The 15,790-nt window shown below is 33.0% G+C and overlaps 1 protein-coding gene across 2 annotated transcripts in view; it reads right to left on the minus strand.

Moving 5' to 3' along the window:
- LOC125657812 (protein mono-ADP-ribosyltransferase PARP14-like) overlaps window positions 1–15,790 on the minus strand; it is a 50,750-nt gene that overhangs the window by 15,727 nt on the left and 19,233 nt on the right. Inside the window, exons 14-18 of one of the 2 annotated variants that reach the window (XM_056150140.1) lie at window positions 14,595–14,694; window positions 8,989–9,174; window positions 7,704–7,769; window positions 3,300–3,482; window positions 780–992 (exon numbers count right to left, since the gene is read on the minus strand). In XM_056150140.1, coding sequence (XP_056006115.1) covers window positions 780–992; window positions 3,300–3,482; window positions 7,704–7,769; window positions 8,989–9,174; window positions 14,595–14,694 — 748 coding nt within the window. Of the gene's footprint in view, window positions 1–779; window positions 993–3,299; window positions 3,483–7,703; window positions 7,770–8,988; window positions 9,175–11,079; window positions 14,384–14,594; window positions 14,695–15,790 lie in introns of those variants that run through there. The other variant, XM_056150141.1, reaches the window with a different exon arrangement.

The raw sequence follows: 15,790 nt of genomic DNA on the forward strand, positions 1-15,790 counted from the left end.
GATTGAAATTCAAATAACTCACCAAGATAATCGCGAGCCCAAGCACAAACATTTTTAAATACAATATATTTGTTTAAATCAACTAGCTCATAAACTGTCAGCAAGAGTTTCTCAAATAACATGGAGAAATACATTATCAGCTGCCATATTACTATTCAAGCATGTTTTTGTTCTTCACGTATATGAAAGGTGAAGATAACGAACATTGATCTATCTCATAACTCCTACAAATAACGAACATTGATTTATCTCATAACTCCTACAAATAACGAACATTGATTTATCTCATAACTCCTACAAATAACGAACATTGATCTATCTCATAACTCCTACAAGCAATACAAAATAGAGAGTTGGGCAAACACAGACCCCTGGACACACCAGAGGTCGGATCAGGATCATATAAATTCTATACACTTATGTCTTTTAATCGCCATTTGGAATATTAGATTTTGTGATTTTTATTACTGATATTCAATTATATTAAGTGATATAGGCTCAACTTGTTACATAACTTCGTGTTCATATTTTTGGGAATCTATTTTAAGTGATAATTCTTGTATATAATTGTATCAACTGGAAGGCCCTTGGGGAGAATAGTACGTGCATTAAATCAGGTCACCTTGAAATAAAGTATTTAATTTATCATTATCATTATTACATATTTTGGACCATGAAAGTTAGATCCTTGAACATGAAGAGGCCAGAATTTCCTTATTCCAAATGAACAGAATAAGGTGGAATATATTTAAAGAGATGTAATCATAGAACAGACTTACCATATCCAAACCATTTTGTAATCTTCTTGAAAAAACCTTTAGACTTTGGTGTGTAGTTTTGACAGCACAATTTAAATGAATCCAAAAACTTGTTAACATTCTTAGATTCATAGATGACAACATGGATTTGTTTCAGAGAGATAACTTTTTCCTGCACATTGATAATGGCTTGGAAGAAGTGTGAAGCCAGGTTCTCCGGACTTAGTCCAAAAGCTGGAAATGAGAAAAAACATTTCTATTTCAGAATTATGCATTCTATCTTCAGTCTGTTTTAATTCTTCTCTTCCAAAGCATTTCAACAATATAAATATTACAGGAAACAAGTCAACAGACACTGTATGGATTATAAATTGATGAAATTTGGAGATTTCTTTTGTTTTCTATTACTAACTGTTGAGGTATATATGATTAATTATCTCATAAGATCACCTGGCTACAGTGGTATATAATGATCAATTCTTTATACATATACAAAACATATACTACAGAAAAACTGCACAATAAAGTAAAAAATACATTTTCAACTTTTTATCACCCTAGGGATGGCATAACTTTACTATGTATATACAGGACAGGACTTGTGGAGAAATGATTCTACTATCTTTATCAGATTATCTAGATTTTATTACTACCACTATCATCAATGTACCTTGACCTACATATTCCACTATACATTAATGTACCTTGATGACCTACATACATATTCCCCTATCATTAATGTACCTTGATGACCTACATATTCCACTATACATTAATGTACCTTGATGACCTACATACATATTCCCCTATCATTAATGTACCTTGATGACCTACATATTCCACTATCATTAATGTACCTTCATGACCTACATATTCCACTATCATTAAGGTACCTTGACCTACATATTTCACTATCATTAAAGGACACATCGCATGTTTCTAATTCATTTAATGCCTAAAACTACTTTACATGTGTTTTAAATGAAACGGTTTGCATAGTTTTCGAGTTTGAAAGCGATGAAATTCAAATCTTGTGATATGCATATTTTCTTCGATATTTTACACGCCATTATCTGTGACGTCATATGCGACCTCGAGTGAGAAAATTTGAAAACAGTTGTTAGCCATTTCATAAACAGATTAGATTTAATTGACAAACAAACAATTATCACATTAACGGCTTGTAAATAATACCGCATTAGGGTGTTTTGTGCTGTTTAAGGGTGTTTTTGCTATCAGTAGAGAGGATTTGGACTGTGGTTTTTTTCAATTTTCGAAGGAAGGTATGAGGGACAAGATGTGAATATTTTTTGTCGGCACAACGACTTTGCCATAAAAAAACCCAGTAGAATTTGTCCCTGTACTTTTTCAAACAAGCACTTGGACAAAGAAGTAGATAAACTGCGAGAAAATGGTTCTATCGAAGCTACGCACTGTTACATATAGGCCTACGGCATATGCTTTCTGTTCTGCTCTCAAATTCAATACACACTTGCACCAACTGACCTTCACCTTGTAACAACATATAGACAGAACTTGTGCTAGCAGTGTCTACCAACTGGTAGTTTAGAAAAAAATTAAAGATAAAAGATAATTGAACTTTCTTTTTTTTAAGGAACGCGTATACGTGCAACAACAACAGCACGCCGCGCTTCCACTTCCTAAGTAACAACGTGTAGATAAAAAAAAATAATGATTAATAAAATTGCTTGAATAAAATAATTTAAAAGTACATGTATTGTGATTTTCACTATAAGTTTGATCATATTTTTTTTTACGAAATGCACTCGTGACAGTAGGCCTAGTTGTCAATGATACATAATCGTATCATTTAGGCCTATCTAACTTCTCCAAAAATAAATTTAATAATAATTGCACTGTTTATTTTAGAAAAGCAACAACGCTAATTACAGTTGTTCACAGAAATGGCATTACCAAATAGTGTTTAGACAGTGATCCCATGTAAACATTATTTACTTGCAAATTTATGCAAATTTCATACTCGCTTTCCTCGTTACATTTGGGTCGCTATTTGTATGCACTGGTGGCTAAAAGATATTATAAGACTTGGAAAATTTGTCAACATCGAAATAAATGTTATCCATGGTAAATAAATTTGGCCCCTAAAACTCGAGTTTTTAAAAATATCTAACACTACTTTTACAACAAGTTGATCGATGAAGGTCGCATATGACGTCACTGTACCACGTGACTACCTATCTAATTAACTAGGCTTTTTGAAATCGGGGCTTAGATTTAAGTCCGTATTGTGGCTAATTATCGCAATACTTCAGCAAACGAACTATTACAATTAATTTCTATAAGCATAAGGAAGACAAAATGCGTATAATTCTGTATACTTTGAAAACACGAAATGTGTCTTTTAATGTACCTTGTCCTACATATTTCACTATCTTTAATATACCTTGACCTACATATTCCACTATCATTAATGTACCTTGATGACCTACATATTCCACTATCATTAAGGTACCTTGACCTACATATTTCACTATCATTAATGTACCTTGACCTACATACCTTGGCCTAGGGTAGGAAATGCCATGGACTGACTCGACCCCATTTCCTCAACTTTCAACATGGCTTTCATGATCTTGTCTTCCCATGTTTCATTCTGGGTTTCAGTGTCCACATGAAGAACATACTGGCAGTTCAAGCCAACAGCTGTAGTTAAAGCCATCCCGTAATTTTTCATTTCAGCTTCTGTTATTTAACAAAATAATTCATTATATTTTTCTATTTCTAAACACGTCACAATTCTTCTGATTTTCATTGAATTTTTTGAAGATGATTGTTCAGATAAGTGTGATGTACTCATAGCTATATCTCTAGTTGAAACCTTTGTTATCCTAATTTCTAACACAATCAATATTTTCACGATATTTTGTCAGTTCACAATAAACAACCTTTGTATTACATACAAGAGTTTCTGATGCTTCTCCATCAACACGAGTCCCATAGGCCGAAATGTTCACCTGAGTCACCTTCTTTGGACATAAAGATAAAGGTTTGGGCATTAATCATTTCTAACTTTAAACTGTGGTCAATCCCAAGGTGTGAAAAACCCAAAATGATGCTTATACCCTTGTATTTCTTGAAATGATTTTCAAAATACAGTAAAGCATGCTTATAACAAAGTGGTATGGATGAATTGATTTGTTACACATTCATAAGTAATTCATGATAAGTGTGTTCATTGTAACAGTGTTTTACTATAAGTGTGAATTCATTATAAGTGTGTTCACTGTAACCATGTTTTACTGTAAGTGTGAATTCATTATAAGTGTGTTCACTGTAACTGTGTTTTACTATAAGTGTGAATTTATTATAAGTGTGTTCGCTGTAACCATGTTTTACTGTATGTGTGAATTCATTATAAGTGTGTTCACTGTAACCATGTTTTACTGTAAGCATGAATTCATTATAAGTGTGTTCATTGTAACTGTGGTTTACTGTAAGTGTGAATTCATTATAAGTGTGTTCATTGTAACTGTGTTTTACTATAAATGTGAATTCATTATAAGTGTGTTCGTTGTAACCATGTTTTACTGTATGTGTGAATTCATTATAAATGTGTTCACTGTAACTGTGTTTTACTATAAGTGTGAATTCATTATAAGTGTGTTCACTGTAACTGTGTTGTACTGTAAGTGTGAATTCATTATAAGTGTGTTCGCTGTAACTGTGTTTTACTATAAGTGTGAATTCATTATATGTGTGTTCACTGTAACTGTGTTTTACTGTAAATGTGAATTCATTATATGTGTGTTCACTGTAACTGTGTTTTACTGTAAGTGTGAATTCATTATAAGTGTGTTCACTGTAACTGTGTTTTACTGTAAGTGTGAATTCATTATAAGTGTGTTCACTGTAACTGTGTTTTACTGTAAATGTGAATTCGTTATAAATGTGTTCACTGTAACTATGTTTGACTGTAGGCATGTATTAATTATAATTGTGTTCATTGTAACGGTGTTTTACTGTAAGTGTGAATTCATTATAAGTGTGTTCATTGTAACTGTGTTTTACTGTAAGTGTGAATTCATTATAAGTGTGTTCACTGTAACTGTGTTTTACTGTAAGTGTGAATTCATTATAAGTGTGTTCACTGTAACTGTGTTTTACTGTAAATGTGAATTCATTTTAAGTGTGTTCATTGTAACTGTGTTTTACTATAAATGTGAATTCATTATAAGCATGTTCATTGTAACTGTGTATAACTATAAGTGTGAATTCATTATAAGTGTGTTCACTGTAACTGTGTTTTACTGTAAGTGTGAATTCATCATAAGTGTGTTCATTGTAACTGTGTTTTACTGTAAGTGTGAATTCATCATAAGTGTGTTCATTGTAACTGTGTTTTACTGTAAGTGTGAATTCATTATAAGTGTGTTCACTGTAACTATGTTTTACTGTAAGTGTGAATTCATCATAAGTGTGTTCATTGTAACTGTGTTTTACTGTAAGTGTGAATTCATCATAAGTGTGTTCATTGTAACTGTGTTTTACTGTAAGTGTGAATTCATTATAAGTGTGTTCACTGTAACTGTGTTTTACTGTAAGTGTGAATTCATCATAAGTGTGTTCATTGTAACTGTGTTTTACTATAAGTGTGAATTCATTATAAGCATGTTCACTGTAACCATGTTTTACTGTAAGTATGAATTCATTATAAGTGTGTTCATTGTAACTGTGTTTTACTGTAAGTGTGAATTCATTATAAGTGTGTTCACTGTAACTGTGTTTTACTGTAAGTGTGAATTCATTATAAGTGTGTTCACTGTAACTGTGTTTTACTGTAAATGTGAATTCATTTTAAGTGTGTTCATTGTAACTGTGTTTTACTATAAATGTGAATTCATTATAAGCATGTTCATTGTAACTGTGTATAACTATAAGTGTGAATTCATTATAAGTGTGTTCACTGTAACTGTGTTTTACTGTAAGTGTGAATTCATCATAAGTGTGTTCATTGTAACTGTGTTTTACTGTAAGTGTGAATTCATCATAAGTGTGTTCATTGTAACTGTGTTTTACTGTAAGTGTGAATTCATTATAAGTGTGTTCACTGTAACTATGTTTTACTGTAAGTGTGAATTCATCATAAGTGTGTTCATTGTAACTGTGTTTTACTGTAAGTGTGAATTCATCATAAGTGTGTTCATTGTAACTGTGTTTTACTATAAGTGTGAATTCATTATATGTGTGTTCACTGTAACTGTGTTTTACTGTAAATGTGAATTCATTATATGTGTGTTCACTGTAACTGTGTTTTACTGTAAGTGTGAATTCATTATAAGTGTGTTCATTGTAACTGTGGTTTACTGCAAGTGTGAATTCATTATAAGTGTGTTCACTGTAACTGTGTTTTACTGTAAGTGTGAATTCGTTATAAATGTGTTCACTGTAACTATGTTTGACTGTAGGCATGTATTAATTATAATTGTGTTCATTGTAACGGTGTTTTACTGTAAGTGTGAATTCATTATAAGTGTGTTCATTGTAACTGTGTTTTACTGTAAGTGTGAATTCATTATAAGTGTGTTCACTGTAACTGTGTTTTACTGTAAGTGTGAATTCATTATAAGTGTGTTCACTGTAACTGTGTTTTACTGTAAATGTGAATTCATTTTAAGTGTGTTCATTGTAACTGTGTTTTACTATAAATGTGAATTCATTATAAGCATGTTCATTGTAACTGTGTATAACTATAAGTGTGAATTCATTATAAGTGTGTTCACTGTAACTGTGTTTTACTGTAAGTGTGAATTCATCATAAGTGTGTTCATTGTAACTGTGTTTTACTGTAAGTGTGAATTCATCATAAGTGTGTTCATTGTAACTGTGTTTTACTGTAAGTGTGAATTCATTATAAGTGTGTTCACTGTAACTATGTTTTACTGTAAGTGTGAATTCATCATAAGTGTGTTCATTGTAACTGTGTTTTACTGTAAGTGTGAATTCATCATAAGTGTGTTCATTGTAACTGTGTTTTACTGTAAGTGTGAATTCATTATAAGTGTGTTCACTGTAACTGTGTTTTACTGTAAGTGTGAATTCATCATAAGTGTGTTCATTGTAACTGTGTTTTACTATAAGTGTGAATTCATTATAAGCATGTTCACTGTAACCATGTTTCAATGTTCTCATCTTTCATTATTTTCTCAACCCTGAGATTTCTTTTTCTTTATTTTTTAAAATTAAACAATAAACAGCATCACAACATATAGTATGGAATTAGAAAACTTTTTATTTACTCCTACTAAAGAGTTAATTCGCTTTTAAATGTCTACTAACAACTATCACCAACATGACTAAAACTGCTACACTTAAAAAGTCACAACTGGCACATTAAAATTCATACAACCTTTAATATTTTGTTGTAATTTTAACATAAAAATTCTTTTATTTAAATATAAACAATGGCAGAAACATTACTGGCTTGAAAATATGTAATTCATTGTATGATTTTCACCGAATTTCACAAAAGACCTCCTTATTTTCTCAACCTTGAGATTCATTTTGCTTCATTTTAATTTAACAAAAACTGCATCGTAACTATAGTTTGGAATTCAAAAACTTTTCATTTACTCCTATTAAAAAGCTAATTTGCTTTTAAATGTCTACTAATGACTATGGAAAAACCTCACTTCAGTCTGTATGACTCAGGTGAAGTAAAAGATTACGACCCATATATGAGGCGAGATGGACAGGCAGACGGACGGACGGACAGACAGACAGACAGACAGACAGGGTCATTTCTAAATACCTCTCAATCTTTGCTGTGAATTTTAAGTTAGTTTATACATGTATGTAACCTTAAATGCATGACTAATTCAATTGGTTAGATTGAAAGCATGATTTACTCCGAGGCCTTAGGCTCGAGTACCATTTGCAACACATCTGAAAGATACATGTACTTACTATTCATAAGAACTTGCTGTTTCATAGTATCCCCTCCTTTTTTAAGAATGATCTTTGATACCAAACCTTAAAACAATTATTTTCAAATATCAGCAGTATATTAACATGCTCCACTCCAATCATTGGCGATCAAAAATACAAAATTCTGCAGTTAATAACCACCTTAACCACAATAATACAGTCCACTCTGGATATACACTGTACTGAAATTCAGGGACCAACCTGAATTGTTTATTATATCCAAAGTTCAATACATGTACTATATAAATAATGTTATTGGGGTTTTATTTTTACTTCAGTATAAAAATTAGTTCACTGTAAGTGACTTAAATATAAAAGATACATTTGTAGTTCAATATAAGTGACTTCAATATAACAGATACTGTGGAATCATTTTAATTTGTGGGGGCCAATGTTTGTGTGTAAGCAAAATTTTGCTGGTTCATGGGGACGTAATTTTGTGGGTATGTAACATAATGTCACTAGGAGAGATAACTCTACTTGGTTTGATAAAAAATGTTCGAGGACACGTAAATCCGGGGGTAAGAGTGACCCCATGAAATCCACGAACATCTATTCCCCATGAACAATGATGATTCCACAAAAGTTCAATATAAGTGACTTCAATATAACAGATAGTCACTTATATTGAACAATCTGTTATATTGAAGTTACTTACACTGAACTATCTGTTATATTAAAGTCACTTAATATACTGAACTCTCTGTTATATTGAAGTCACGTATATTGAACTGTTATATTGATGTTGCTTATATTGAACTATCTGTTACATTGAAGTCACTTATATTGAACTATCTGTTATATTGAAGTCATGTATATTGATCTCTCTGTTATATTGAAGTCACTTATATTGAACTATCTGTTATATTGAAGTCACTTATATTGAACAATCTGTTATATTGAAGTCACTTATATTGAACTCTCTGTTATATTGAAGTCACGTATATTGAACTATCTGTTATATTGAAGTCTGACACTTATATTGAACTGTCTGTTATATTGAAGTCTGACACTTATATTGAACTATCTGTTATATTGAAGTCACTTTTATTGAACTGTTATATTGATGTTCCTTATATTGAACTACCTATTATGTTGAAGTAAAAAGAAATCCCCAATAACATTAATTATTTAGTTTAACATCAGTTAAATTGAACTTTTGAAATAATGAACAATTCAGGTTGGTACCCTGAATTTCAATATATCCGGAGTAGACTGTAATGGGATTTACACACAAGTTCAGAAATCTTGTTTTGCTCTGTACCTCTGGTCAGATCAAACTGTGGATTTGTGCTGTTAACGATAACATTCACCGCGGCTGTAGTAATGTCCCCCTGATAAACTCGAAACTCCAGACTACCAATGTCCAAGACAAATTCTTCAGAGTCCGACAAATCACTAGATGAACTTGCGCCATAGTTACGCCCACTTGGTGATGGACCTCCGTTTCCTGAAACAGATTATGATTATTTGTGTGCTTCCTGGGACCTTTGTATGTTTCATAGAAATGGCAAATGTTGCCCGTTAAGGAAATAATACTCGTCTTCTCATTTGTGACCATTAGTGCTGTTTAAAGGTCACAAGTGGATGTTTGAAAAAAAGTTATTCCCAATCTAATGCAATTTATGCATTTTGCTAGATATTTACGTCTTATTTCATATTTTTGCTATTTTGTTGTATGAAATATGACACATATTTAGGTTTGCATCATTCTATAATTACGTCACAATGGAAAGCTTTCCATCTTGTTAATGCTCATTTAACTGCCTCAAACATCAGTACTTCAACCAATCAAATTGCAGATTACAAAACAGTTACACAAGTTTTTCCGAATGGTAATATTCTTCAGACCACTGGTAACACTGCTTCATATTCTTAGCATTGTTGTACAGCCTTAACTGTTAGATTCTCTTAATGATTAATTTCTCAACACTTTAAAACATTCACTCTAAAACCATCACTATAGAATATGTGTAGGGCTGTAAAGGTTGAACAACAATATAATCCTTTCATACAAAAGACTCCCTTTTAATGCTCCTCAAGACTTTACACATGGCATTTTGGATTTGTTTTTTTCCCCACTTTTAAAATCCTTTAGTATTTTAACGAAACTTTATACTTCCTAGTTTTTACACATTGCTCTGGGTTTTTTCTTCCGTAATGTAATCTTCCCTCACACTAATATAATGTAAAGTTTGCACCATTTACCCCAAATGAAAGTGTTTACATAGAATGTATCACATTATTTCCATTCTGTTCATTTTGGGGTGCAGTGACCACAAGTCCCTCTTACCTCATTGATTCTACATGCCAAGTTTAGAGAAACTGAAGAAAATGTTCAAAAACAGTAGATTACCCGTGTGAAGTGCTTCTAAAACCACACCTACTTTTACTATCTATAATCTCTCCTTCTAAAACCACGTCTACTTTTACTATTTAAAATCTCTCCTTCTAAAACCATGCCTACTTTTATTATTTATAATCTCTCCTAAAACCACGCCTACTTCTCTATTTATAATCTCTACTTCTAAAACCACGCCTACTTTTACTATTTATAATCTCTGCTTCTAAAACCACGCCTACTTTTACTATTTATAATCTCTCCTTCTAAAACCATGCCTACTTTTACTATTTATAATCTCTCCTAAAGCCACACCAACTTTTACTATTTACAATCTCTCCTTCTAAAACCACACTTACTTTTACTATTTAATCTCTCCTTCTAAAACCACGCCTACTTTTACTATTTATAATCTTGCCTTCTAAAATCACACCTACTTCCACAATTTATAATCTCTTCTTGGAAGGCTTCATGGCCCTTTCTTTGAATAAACTAGAATCCACTTTCTCCGAAATTACTTTGTCAAGTTTTGTGTTAAATTGATAATGGTATTATGATTCTTCAGAGAAGATGAAAACGAGAGAAGTTTATGACCAAAAAATGTTTTTTCACCAAAGTTTGAATGGTAAGCAACTGTTTGCTCTAGATTTTCTGAAGCATCATGTGCATCTAATTTGTCAATTTTGGCCAAAAATGAGGAAATTCTAAATTTTCATTCATTTTGTGACCTTCCATTGAACAGTGAATATGTTATATGTTAAAAACTGACACTCATTTTGAGATACACATGATCTGATGATATATACATCCCTGGTGGCAGTTTGTTACATCTATTACACACTAGGAATTACCAGGATTTTTCCTGGCATGTAATACTATAGATGCAACAAACGCCCACCAGGGCCTAATCTCTGAATTACGCTGAAGGTTGAGTGACGAGTCATCAAATGATTGAAGTTACACTCTACTCCAGTATGCTTTTATCTCCTATGTACTTACAACAGGAAAATCAAGCCAAGCATAAAAAACATTTAATGAAGAAAAGTATGAAACAAAACACCATAATAGTGTATCACCAATAGCAACAGTTTGTCGACAACAGCAACAATTTGTCACCAATAGCAACAGTGCATCACCAAGAGCAGCAAGCACCCAAATCATCACAAGGTACATCAAAACAATATAAATGAAAGTTGTGTTGGGGGTATATCACAGATTTATAAAGCAGATGTATGATATTTCTATTTAACACAGTATAAGTAGAAAATATAAAGTACACAAAAAATGCCTACAAAATGGTCACAGTGACTCAAGTACAACCATCTACAACAGTAAAGTAGTATATAACCGCAGGAAAATCTGTACGTAAAATGTAGACAAAGGTGTGTTGTACAGCTAGTGATAGCAATGCATGGACATCCTCACTACAGCCAAGGGGAATTAGGTCCACTCTGCTCTGGGGAGTAGAACCCTAGTGCAGAGCGATCAGAAAATCCTTAGATAGTAAAGATGAAACTTGGAATGATGCCTAGCCCAATAATGACAATTTGTGAAAGGCTAAGGTCATAGAGTCAGGAGTATAAAAAAAACTCATCACATCACTGGTTCATTATTGAGAATCACCATTCAAAACAAAATCACTCGTAACAGATGACGATATCAAATGAAATAATTCATAAAAATTAGCAAAATTTGCAATACATTCGGGTGATTATATTTACAAAACCAATATTTTTGCCTTTGGTATCTTTACCAATTGTAATGTTGACCATTTCCTCATGAATGCGCTGCAGTTGTAAACAATGCACATATGAATCTTGATTAATATAGTATGTCTATTTTAATGAATGGGAATTCTGACAGACAAGAAATCTTTCAGGAACATGTATGCCCTTAATGGTGCAAAATTAAAAAGGGTTATACACAAGTATCATTTAATTGATAGTAGATCTAAAACAATTCAAGATATTGAGAAGAAAATATCTACCCATGACCAGAGTGGATTGACCCTTGACCATGTGACCTCAAAATCAATAGGGGTCATCTACTCCTTAGAATGTACCAGTGTACGAAGTTTGCAGGGTGTCAAGCCACTTTTGGTCTAAAAAATGTAGGATTATAGGAATTTTGTTTGCAGTTTATAGGGCAAATATAGGGATTTTTACAGCAGATTTATAGGAATAAATCGGGTTTTTATCAAAGAATTCATATAAAAGTTCATTGTTTCTGCATAAAATTCTAGCAAAGTATCTTACTGGAGAAGAAATAATATTAAACATAAACAAAGACAAAATCCTTTCAGATGTGGACAGTTTTTCATCCAACAGACAGTTCTTATACAATCATCATAGTTATTCTCTTCATAACAATCTAATCAAATATTAATCTAGCATATCAACTCCTGGATTTTGGTTGGGTTTTTTTTGGGTTTTTTTTTTTATCATTTTTGAAAATAGGACTGTCACTTTTTTGGATGTATAGGACTTTATAGGGATTTTAATGACTTAAAGGGAAAATATAGGAACCAACAAGTTTATAGGAAATTATAGGAATAAATAGGAACTTGACACCCTGAGTTTGGTGTCAATCAAGCAAATGATTCTCAAAATACAGAGGAGACAATATATTACTATGACCAGTTTGACCCTTGACCTTTGACCATGTGAACCCAAAAATCAATAGGATTCATCTAATCCTTACGATGTACCAGTTTACAAAGTCTGGTGTAAATCAAGCAAATGATTCTCAAAATAAAAAGGAGACAATATATTACTATGTTCAGTTTCACTCTTGACCTTTGACCATGTGAAGCTAACAAAGTATTGCAATTTTTCAAGCCGATCAACCAAAGAAAGAAACTGATGAGCAACATTAGTCTTATACAGTGTCTTCTGTGATTATTTCTGACGTGTGTCATAGTCCAGGTGCAGTATCAGATGCCAGATTTTCTATAGTGGCTGTCAAAGACTCTAATATTGATGGTCGATAACAGAATTCAGTGACTGCCTTAGGGGGTTAAAGACATGTGCGATGTTTCTCAGTAATGTATTATTTTTAGTGACATTTCGGGTACAATCTACTTACATCCTATTTAATCAAAACACTTCTTGGAAATTATACAAGAACTCTTCACCTTCAGAGGAGATGAAAATATAATTTTAGAAAAAAATGTCAGAAATGTCTTGTATGAACTTAACAATTTGCAAAAACTTTCCCTAAAACATGTTTTCATCCATCTTGATTGACCCTGTTTGGCAGTTAGAACAGAGCCTCAGCATGGCATTATCACTGGGAAACCTGCAGCAGCTTCGACAGACTTCAATATCATATTCTTTCTCTCGAAGTTGTTTCACACGAGTTTGGCTGGATGGAAACATCTGGCAAGACTCGCTCTGCAGACAGATATTCAAAAACGATCTCATTTTCTTAGAATCCCAGTAGCACTTTGATGGATCATTGCCTAGAGCAAGAGCAAACATGGCCGCCACAGCAAACAGCCCACAATCAGACTTGTTTTCCTGCCTCTGATAGGCTGGCATCAGAACTTTGATCAAATTTTGATTTGCAGGTACCAGCGACACGATACAACTTCTAGTATCAGGGTTCAACTTTCTGTAGCAACTGTCAAACACACGAACATGGTGGTGGTCCCATCCAATATTGGATAACAGAATCCAGTGATTGCCTTTCGTGTTGACGATCTGTAAAAACTTGGATGAGTGTTGATTCAGTCCATGCTGGCCTGTGACTGACGCCACACAAGTCTCCTGCAGCCCTAGTATGTGTGGGAAGTGTTTCTTCACTATACTCATAGCCTTGTCCATAATACTATCTTCCAACCAGTCACCTGATTCACTTTTGATTCCGGGAAAAGAATGAATTTTCTGCAGACGAAGTTTTTTAAGAGCCATTGTAGAAACAGATTTTGACCTTCCGAATAAAGGCGATGGAGTTCTAGTGACAGGTTTAAATCGCTGAGTTGGAACTGGAAAAGTCGATGGAGTTGTAGTAACAGGTTTGAATCGCTGAGTTGGAACTGGAAAAGTCGGTGGAGTTGTAGTAACAGATGTAAATTGTCGAGGTGGATAAGTATTGGTTTCAAAGGTTTCTGATGACAAATCAAATTTGGGCTTAGTATACGGTCGGTCCAATCTCTGATAAGCATCCAATCTTTCAACACCAAATAACGGATCACTATTCTCCTCCTGTCTTAACCCATACGGTCCTTGAAATCCAGGGTACGGATATCTAGGATTCATGGGGTTTTGCTTAAAACCTTGATCTGTGACATCCGGTGCTATATCCAATGCCATGGAACCTGATAAAATGCAAAGACAAATGCTCAATTAGTACGTACAGCAAACAAAGCAAAAGGCTCACTGGATCTACTAACTGAGCATGTATCTTTCATTTCATCAGAATAGCAAAAGGTTCACTGGATCTACTAACTGAGCATGTATCTTTCATTTCATCAGAATCCGACAGATTTACTTTTACACATGGATATATCTATAATCAAACTGACTAACCACTAGACATTGGAGTTGAATGGTAATGAGAACTGGTCCCAAACTGTCTTCCATGACGACCACTTCCTCCTCCCTGCTTTTTTTCTTCTGTCATGAATGCCTGGTATCAATTCAAAATACAAGATACAGAAAAAAATATACTTCTGCAGCTACCAATCACATAAAAATGTACATTGCAAAGATTCACCCTGTTATTTCTTTCAATATTTATCCGTTCCTTATACAGTAAAACACACTTATAGCGAAGTGCTGGGGAAAAACAATCTTGTTTCCCTACAAACACAATTTGTTATATCCAGTAAGGTCATATGTTTTAAAACTATAGGGAATGAAAATCACTTCGCTATAACCATGAATTAATTATAATCATGTTTGCGGTAACTGTGTTTTACTGTAATCAAGATTTTCTTGTGACCGAGTTTGCAATTCTATAAGAATTCCTTGTAACTACTAGTACCTTATAAACACTCTTTTTAATTAACATTTAAACAAGAAATGTTTGTGAAACGCTATTACAACAAAGTGGAACTGTAAGACATTGCAGTTTTTAAAAACTTTCCAAAAACTAGGTCAAACATCAATATCAAGGTCACAAGGTCAACAAATCTGGTATCATTGGAAAGATCTTGTCACAACAAATGCACATTTTAATTTAAAAACAGTATTTCTTACAATTTGAAAGATATGGCTTACATCCAAATTGTCTAAAAGTTGACCAAAGGTCAATGTTAAAGTCACCAGGTCAAAGATTTTGCTGTCAATGGAAAGGTCTTGTCACAAAAAATACACATACCAAATAAGAAAGGTCTACCTCTTATGGTGTGAAAGATATGACCAAGGTTTAAGTTTTTAGAAAATTTCCAAAAACTAGGTCAAAGATCAATGGCAAGGTCACAAGATCAACAAATGTGGTACCATTGGAATGGTCTTTTCACAAGAAATATACATGCTACATATAAAAGCAGTACCTCTTATGATTTGAAAGATATGGCTTATCTTCAAATTTTTTTAAAGTAGGTCAAAGGTCAATGTTAAGGTCACCAGGTTAAAGATTTTGGTGTCAATGCAAAGTTCTTGCCACAAGGAATACACATATCAAATATCAAAGGTTCATCTCTTATGGTGTAAAAGATATGACCAAGAATAAAAAAAATTACCATAGACAGACAGACCAAAAACCAGATGCCCCCAAATCT

The sequence above is a fragment of the Ostrea edulis genome, chromosome 9, assembly GCF_947568905.1.
Source record: "Ostrea edulis chromosome 9, xbOstEdul1.1, whole genome shotgun sequence".
NCBI classification, from domain to species: Eukaryota; Metazoa; Mollusca; class Bivalvia; order Ostreida; family Ostreidae; genus Ostrea; species Ostrea edulis.